Raw genomic sequence first — 9,245 nt, 5'->3', positions numbered from 1 at the left:
TGGTCAATTTGGCGCATAAATTCATACCAACATCTTTGGAAAAAATATCATCTCTTGTTAGAAAGGGTCACTGTATGAAGCTGGACAGAACAAAGCATGGGAATATTCAAAGCAAATCATTCTGCAGTTCCAAGATTCTGAAAGACCAGTAAAATGTTATCAGCTGTTTCAGAGAGGATTAGGGGGCCTTGCTGATGGAAAAGTGTCAGGATCAGTCTCCACCCCTTCTATATAACTTCATATTCATTGACTGACAGATGCAAGATAAACACTGCTTGAAAGGGATCTGAGAAGTATTTTGTGTGCTTGGTTCAGTTTATGTATGGCCATAACATTAATATTGAAATGGACCAAATTCTGGCACTGTCCCGGCAGATTGGAGGGTGGCAAATGTAACCCCACAATTTAAAAAAGGATGGAGGGATAAAACAGGGAATTACAGATTGGTTAGCCTAACATCAGTAATGGGAAAAATGCTAGGGCAGAATTTTGCCCTCGTCAGGCGGGCTCGGGCGGGAGCCGTCGGGAAACTGAGTGCCACCTGCGACCAGGACCAGTCTGCAATTTCACACTGGTGGGCCAATTAGGGCCCATCCAGCAGGAACGCTGGCTGTAGAACCTCTGAGAAGGGGTGGGCGGAGGCCTATTGTTCGCTGGGTCCAATGGCGACCCAGCAGCCGGTTCTAAGATGGCGCAGGCAGCCCCAGGGAGGCTGTCCGCGGCGGAGTTGCAGCAGCGACATGGCTGCATAGGAGGATGCAGAGACCAGGCGGGAGGTGAGGCTGGCTGGGCACTCGGTGCCCCGTTTTTCCGACAGGTGCCTTGCCATCCTCCTGAAGGAGGTGGCTGCCAGAAGGGACACCCTTGTCCCCAGAGATGGAAGGAGGAGGCCACCACACCACACAAAGAGGGCATGGGAGGAGAAGGCAGCCCGGGTGAGCAGCCTACAATATGGTGCGCGCACCAGGGTGCAGTGCCAGAAGCGCTTCAATGACCTTCTGCGCTCAGGAAGTGTAAGTACCGTGTTGGCATGGGTCAGTGTGTTAAATTGTTTTGGGCTGACCATCCCCCCGTGGAGCTCAGGGGTGTTAGAGTCTGAGTGCCAACTGTCAATCACACTGGAGCTGCCAAGGGGCTGACCTTTGGCTACTTTGACTGAGTGCCTAGCAGCTTGAGGGCCACAACTGGGATCTGCCCTGCAAGGTGCTCCTCAGCTGGGGTTGGCCAGGTTGCAATGGCCCTACAGGTAGAGAGTGTTCAATCAATGTTCCTCTGTCCTTTCAGGAGAAGACATCCCATAACAATATTGAGAGGTCGCGGACTGGCGGTTGACCCCCCACACCTCCTAATCGATATGAGCAGGAGGCTTTGGAGCTCGAGAGGTTCCAAGCACCTCAATCAACCGGCCACGGGGAGGCTGGGATGTCAAACGAAGGTAAGAGTGCACTGCACTGAGGTGAGAGTTTCAGATGGTTTAACCATCCTTGTGCAGTCTCATCATTAATGGGAGCCTCCAGACTGGATTCCTCATTGATCATTGAAAGATGATGGCACCATGATGCACATCTCCATTGTCTCACCAGGGTGTCTGGCATGCATAGTAACAGTGTCATGATTTAAACTCCCTTAGGTCTACCACCAAGCAGTGAAGCCCACCACTTCCAGGAGCTACCCCTGACCCTGGAGGACCACAATGCGCCCCAAGGACCTGTGTCACATTCACTCTCTGAGCCAGGCACCAGCACAGATACCAGCACCTCAGTGGGCATTAGTTCAGCAGCTAGTATCTCAGTGCACATTAGTGAGGGCACTTCACACTCGCTTGAGGTGCAGGCAGAGGCAGAGAGTGCCCAAGGCGCCAGCAGTCAGAGGACTGTTAGAGACTAGGACGATGCTCAGTTGAAGGCTGATAATGGGCCTCTGGAGTCGTCCATTAGGAGCAGATGCTGGATGTCCAGCGGGGTGTGCAGGAGGATCTGAGATCCATAAGGTTATGCATGTCTCGGTTGTGGAGCTCCTCAGCCCCTCTGCCAGTGGCCATGGCATCTGATGAGGCTGCGGTGACTGGGGAGATGCCAGCCATGGCACTGGCCGCTCCCTCCCAGGGAGGGCCAGCACACGCTTCACTGGCCAAAGGACGTGCGCCAAGGTCAACAAGATAGCAGAGTAAGCAGGCTGTCTCCAATGCCAGTGCCAGCGAGGGGGGGCGCGTGGAGCAACTAGACGTAGCACGTGTAAATGCAAGTTTAAAGCACCTTAAGCACAAGAGGGACTGGTCACGGGTGATCTTTTGTTCCCCAATTTTCTTTTTCTTTTTTTCATGATGTGATTACCAACACTGGATATTGTTCCATTCGATACTATGTGAGTTCCAACATTAAATTACATTTGTTTTTGTGTTATTGGCCTGAGTATGCTTCATATGTTTTGTACATGTAGGGTAGGCCAGTACGTAATGCTGGACGTGGGTGGCTCAAATCTTTATTGCACAGGCACTGAGTGTATCTTGGGGGCCAAGGAAAGAGTCACTTCTGTGATCTAAGATGGAGGCGGCAGCCCTGGCATGAGGTGGCAGTTCTTATTTGGCAGCCTAGCTGAAGGAGCATTGGATCAAGGCATCTCTGGTGTCCCTGCCTCCCTGAGGGCTCCACGCCCTCAGCATTCTCCTCACCGTGCTCCTCTTCTGACTCACTACTGGATTCATCATCTGGGGCCTGTGCAGCTGCGTCAACATCCTCTTCCTCCAGTGGGTCCCCCTTGCCAGTGCCAGATAGTGGATAGCGCAGTATGCGACCACTGTCAGTGATACCTCTGAGGGATATTGCAGTGCACCCCCTGAATGGTCCAGGCATCAGAAGCGCATCTTGAGAAGCTCCTGTTGTACCACTGCTCTGCCTCTGTTCTTGGGTGGTGGAGAAGAATAGCTCTTGTCACCCAGCAGCCATCCATCCAGTCGGGCTGGAGCACTGAAGAGCCTCAGCAGCTGGGAGTGTCTCAGGATGTATGCATCATATGAGCTGCCAGGGTACCTTGCACAGTTTGCAGAATCTGCATCCTGTGGTCACACACTAGCTGCACGTTCGTGGAGCGGAATCTCTTCCTGTTCACGAAGGCACCCAGCTGACCCACTGGAGCCTTAATGGCCACATGAGTGCAGTTGATGGCACCCTGGAATGGGGGAAACCCTGAAATTGCTGCAAAGCCTCTGGCTCGCTCAGCCTGGCTGGGGTCATCCATATGGAAATGAATGAAAGTCAATACCAGCCTGAACAGAGCTTCTGTCACCAGCTTGATGCAACTGTGGACAGCTGATTGGGAGACTCAACACTGATCCCCTAAGAGCCCTAGAAAGAGCCGGAGGCATAGAAGTTGAGGGCCACCGTTACCTTCAGAGCCACTGGCACAGGGTGTCCACCCAAATAGTTGGAGCTGATCTCAGGCCCAATCATCTGACAAATGCAGGTCACGGTCTCCCTGAAGAAGCCTCCTTTGGCATGGCACGTCAAGCATACTGAGGCAGCTGCATCACCGCCTGTAAACCCTGGCAGCAGAATAGTGGCATCTTCTGCAGCCCCTTCCACCTTGGGCTACCTGCTGGTCGTGCGCCCCTTGTGCCTGTGCCTATCCTCCCACAGGTCCCTCCCCTGGAAGCTGCATTGGGACATGTGACCTCCTCTCCCTTCTGTCCCTCTCTTCCTCCTTAGAGGAGGTGACTCCAGCAGAGGTCACAATCCCCATTACCTGGGTACAGGAAGGCTGTCTGATACCTGGAAGGGGCCACATGGTCTGAATCCTTAGGAGGCCTGGAACAGACCAATGAGTCCAACAATGAAGCCTGGAAATGCTAAGAATGAAGCCCCGATCAGAGTTTCAGCTGACAAGCACCAGTAAGCCACCAGCAGCAAGTTATCTCCAAAACTCCTCACTACTCACATTGACAATGCTGCTGACCCTTCTTATCCCACCTGTCGATGAGGTTTTGCAAATTGTGGGCTGCCCGCCCGCCTGTTCTGCCCATGCGACAAGCAAAAAATAGCACAGGTTAAATCGCTGTAAATTGGATTGTCAAGGGCCTTAATGGGCCACTTAATTAATGGCAAGTGCAGCTCCGACTCCCACACGTGCTGACCAAGCGAAATATCACACGAGTACGTGATGATGTCGGGTCACTCATCCGATGTCGTCACGCATCATTTTATGCTCGTTCCGGTCGGGCACACGCCCGCCCGATGAGCAGAAAATTCTGCCCCTAGAGTCTTTATAAAGGATGTGATAACAGGACACTTAGAAAATATCAACGGAATTAGAGAAAGTCAACATGGATTTGTGAAAGGGAAGTCATGTTTGACAAACCTACTGAAGTTTTTGAGGATGTAACCAGCAGCACAAATAAGGGAGAGCTAGTGGATCAGAAAGCTTTTGATAAAGTCCCACATAAAAGAAGCTCATGTGTAAAATTAAAGGGGGTAATATATTGGCACGGATTAAGAATTGGTTAGCAGATAGGAAACAGAGTAGGAATAAATGGATCTTCTTTCGGTGGCAAGCGGAGACTAATTGGGTACCGCAGGGATGAGTGCTTGGGCCGCAGCTATTCACAATATATACATATCAATGATTTGGATGTAATATTTCCAAGTTTGCTGATGAAACAAAATTGGGTGGGAATGTGAGTGGTGAGGAGGATGTTAAGAGGCTTCAAGACAATTTAGATGAGTTAAATGAGTGGGCAAGTACATGGCAGATACAGTATAATGTGGATAAGTATGAAATTATATGCATCGCTAGGGAAAACAGAATGACAGAGTATTATTTAAATGGTGACAGATTGGGAAATGTTTGATGTACCAAGGGACCTGGGTGTCCTTGTACACCAATCGAGTCCACACTAAAGATGCCTCTGGCAAAAGATTTGTTGCATCCATCTCCCGAGGAGGAGAAGAGGAAACACAAGGAGAAGCGTGTGGTGCAAAGTCCCAACTCCTGCTTCATGAATGTCAAGTGCCCTGGTTGTTGCAAAATCACTACTGTGTTCAGCCACACACAGACTGTAGTGCTGTGTGTCAGATGCTCCACTGTACTCTGCCAGCTCACCAGAGGAAAGGCCAGGTTAACAGAAGGCTGTTCCTTCAGAAGAAAGCAGCACTAAAAATTAAAGTTGTCATTTGAGGATGGGTGAGACTACACACAGCTGGGCTTCTGGAGTCTGACTGAGGGATGTGGATTCACTTCCTTGGGATCCAGATGGCAGTATGGGAGAGATGTAACTGGGAGAAGGAGTGGATGCGTCAGTGTCCCAAAGTCTTGGCCATTTAGTTTAGATGAGTTTTTTTGGACCCTCCTGCTGGTATTGAGTTACTTGTTAGAATTGTCAAATAAAATGACATAACGTATATTAAAAAAATCACGGAAAGCAAGCATGCAGGTGCAGCAAGCAGTTGAGAAGGCAAATAGTGTGTTGGCCTTCATTGCGAGAGGACTTGAGACCAAGGATGTCTTACTGCAGCTGTACAGGGCCTTGGTGAGACCATACCTCGAGTTTTGTATGCAGTTTTGGTCTCCTTACCTAAGAAAGGATATACTTGCCTTAGAGGGTGTTGTGGGGTGGCTGAGTTGATCTGCAGACACTTCTTAGGTGGAAACATTAAGTTTACTTACAACATACTCAGCAGCAACTACACACGTGCTTTCAACTCCAACTCTATCTCTACAATGATTCCGAGGTAGCCCATGCTACCCTCCTATCAGTTACTACAGATCATGTGATCCTCCTTAACACATATTATTCTTAAAGGTACATTACACACTAAATAAAACCATACCTACTACATTCCTCCTCCTTTAACTTGGCTATACATATTATATTTACAAGTACATATTTTTCAAGACAACATAATATTTACACTGGGTAAGGAATTTACAACTTCAGTGGTTTCCTAGTACATGTGGAACGTCGCAGCTCCACAACTTCTGATCCTTTGTCAGGAACCTCTTTTTCCGGAGTTACCTGATCAGGTGTTTCAGTGGGCATTTGCAGTTCTGTATCCTCAACTCTTGCAGCAGCACCATCAGACATGTCAATCTTGGGTTGAGTATTCTCAACAGGAAACGCAGACCCGGTCATGGTCACTGGTGGAACCAAATCTTGATGATTTGTCTCTCTCTTCCTTAAATGGTCCACGTGTTTATGGATGATCTGGCCTTCCACTTCCACGTGGTAAGATAGAGGTCCAGTCACCACACTTATTTCACCCGATAATCACTTCAGTCTTTCCCCGAAGTTTTTCACGTATACTAGCTCTCTCATGGTAAATTTCTTCTCATGACTATGGCAGTCGTGTCTAGTTTTCTGGTTCCTATCCACCTTCCCCTCTAAATTCGGTATTATTAAGCTCAATCTGATCCTGAGACAGCATTTCAATGATAACTCCGCAAGTGTGACAGTATGAGGGGTGGTCCTGTAATGAAAAAGAAAGCATGCTAGCTTGATTGCTAAGGAATCACCAGTTAGCTTTTTCATGCCTGCCTTGTACGTTTGAACAACCCTTTCAGCCAGTCCTTTTGAGGAAGTATGGTACGGTGCAGTTTTCACATGAATGATACCGTTGAGGTTGGTAAACCATTGAAACTCAGCACTTGTAAATGCCGTGCTGTTATCAGAAACAACTATTTCTGGTAGTCCGTGAATGGCAAAACTCTGATGTAATTTCTCAATTGTCGCAGCTGACTTCAACTCATATATGTCCAACCATTTTGAATGCGCATTGACAATGAGCAGAAACCTTATACCCAGGAAATGTCCAACGTAGTCAATATGTAACTTCATCCAGGGCTTACCTGGCCACTCCCATGAGTGTAACGGAGCTGTCACTGGCAACTTCTGCAGTTGCAGACATTGCACACAGTGCTTGACTAAACTCTCTATTTCACCATCCATCCCAGGCCACCATAGATAGCTGCGTGCTATGGTCTTTATTTGGGAAATGCGTGGATGCGCACTGTGTAGTTCAATTAAAAGTGGCTCCTTTCCCTTTAGAAGAACTATCACTTGTGCAACCCACAATAAAATGCCTTCCTGGCTTGTTATTTCATGTCTTCTGTTGAAGTATGGTTTCATATTGTCAGATACGGGCTCCTGTGACCAACCATGTAGCACTTGTTCTCGTACCTGAGGTAGGACTGGGTCTTGGCCTGTACAGGATCTGTCGAGCACATACCGGCGATTAATCTAAGAAATTTAACAGTAAAACAAGTTCCTGTGGAACTGGAACATGCTAATTATTTTCTTGTAAAGGCAAACGACTAAGGGCATCAGCGTTTGCAATTTGATTGCCAGGCCTATGTATGAAAGTGCATTTGCATGCTGCCAGAATTAAAGCCCACCTTTGTAGCTATGAATGGTGTAGTCTTGTCCTCACTAAACAATTCTAGCAATGGTTTGTTGTCTGAAATGATTGTGAAATGACAGCCATTTACATACTGGTGAAATTTCTTGACACCAAAGACGATGGACAGGTCTTCGTTTTTTATCTGTGAGTATCCCTTTTCCGCTGTGTGAGCGTTCTTGACATGTAACCTATTGGCCATTTGTGCCATCGTCCATCCGATGAGAGAGCCTTGCTCCCACTCCGTAGGGAGATGTGTCACATGTCAGCGCCATTTCTTTCATATGCACGAATAGATTGGATGAGTGCAACAATTGTTTCACCTTTATGAAAGCTTCTTTCTGGGGCACCTCCCAAGACCAAGATTGGTTCTTTTTGAGTAGAGAATGCAGGAAGGCCAGCACTATAGACAATTGGGTAAGAACTGCCCATAATAGCTGATCATTCCGAGGAATTATTTAAGCTCTGAAGTGTTCTTCGGCACCAGTGCCTCTCTTATGGCTCTCACTTTCTTCTTAACCAGGTGGAGGCCTTGTGAATCTACCTGGTGACCCAAACAAATTACCTCCCTTGCTGGGAACATGCAGTTTTCTTTTTTAAATGCACTCCAGCTTGCAAGAAATGTTTTAAGACTTCTAAATTTGCCAAATGCTCTTTTTCAGTGAATCCTGTCACCAATACATTGTCTAAATAGGCTACAACCTGGGGCCGTCCCTGCAGTAAGCTTTCCATTGGTCTCTGTAAGATGGCACAAGCGGAGGAAACACCGAAAGGCAATCATGTATATTGGTACAACCCTTTGTGGCTGTTAATTGAGACAAATTCTCAGGACGCATTATCCTACTTTAATTGTTGATAAGCATGACTCATGTGAAGCTTTTTGTACAGTGTCCCTCCTGCCAGCTTGGCATACAGGCCTTCGGTTTTTCGAATAGGGTGCCTGTCCAGCTTAGCTACTTTATTAACTGTCAATTTGTAGTCTCCACAAATTCGGATACTTTGGTCGGGTTTAAGGACAGGGACTATGGATGCTGCCCGTTCTGAGAACCGAACAACTTCTATAACGCCCAGTTTCTCTAATCTGTTCAGTTCAAGGTTGACTTTTTCTCGCAGGGCATATGGCACCAGTCTCGCCTTCGGGAAGCGAGGAGTTGCTACTGGTTCCACATGAATCTTGGCCTGTAGGCCCTGGATTTTCCCCAATTCATCCTTAAAGACAGTGGCGTACTTCCTAAGTAGCTCTGGTAGCCCACTTGCTCTCAGCTGGAAGATTTCAAACCATTCTAACTTAATCTCCTGCAACCAATTTCGCCACAGGAGGCTTGGCCCTTCACCTGCTACCACCATCAAGGGTAGCTTCGTCGATTGGCTTCCATAATGAACAGTTAATCTGCCTATTACACGAATGTCTTCAGCCGTATAGGTTTTTAGCTTGGCATGTGTTTCTTCTAAACTTAATTGATGTTCACCGTTATTCAACTATCCGAAGGTATGTTCCCCAATTACTGTAGTAGAGGCTCTCGTGTCCACTTCCATTCTAACAGGTTTGCCATTTACTTTCACCGTGACAAATATTGGTTCTGTCTTTCCAACTAGCAGATTAAACAAAATGTCAGAATTTGTTGTAGATTTCATTGGGCTTCTTCCTTTGTTTACAAGCCTGCTTGAATCTCTCCTTGCATTGCCTCATCATATGTCAATTTCTATGACAATAGTAGCATTCGATTTTTTTAAACCGTCAATTGCTAAAATTATTCTTCGATTTCGCTGCTAAATTATTTTTCTTTATTTTTCGCTAGCGGGGGCTGTTTCCCGATTCTTGGCTGAGTCTCACTTTTTCGCTCCTCCTTTGACTGAGGT

The 9,245-nt window shown here is 47.4% G+C and overlaps 1 protein-coding gene across 1 annotated transcript; it reads left to right on the top strand.

Annotated features, from left to right (window-relative positions):
* Positions 1-4,883: 4,883 nt before the first annotated feature.
* Positions 4,884-5,149, top strand: LOC121282221 (40S ribosomal protein S27-like). Its single transcript, XM_041195817.1, has one exon. The coding sequence runs from the start codon at positions 4,895-4,897 to the stop codon at positions 5,147-5,149; it is 255 nt and encodes an 84-aa protein (XP_041051751.1). The 5' UTR covers positions 4,884-4,894.
* Positions 5,150-9,245: the final 4,096 nt, after the last annotated feature.

The sequence above is a fragment of the Carcharodon carcharias genome, chromosome 9, assembly GCF_017639515.1.
Source record: "Carcharodon carcharias isolate sCarCar2 chromosome 9, sCarCar2.pri, whole genome shotgun sequence".
NCBI lineage: Eukaryota > Metazoa > Chordata > Chondrichthyes > Lamniformes > Lamnidae > Carcharodon > Carcharodon carcharias.
Note: the sequence above shows the minus strand (reverse complement) of the source record. Positions and strands in the feature narration are given on the sequence as shown.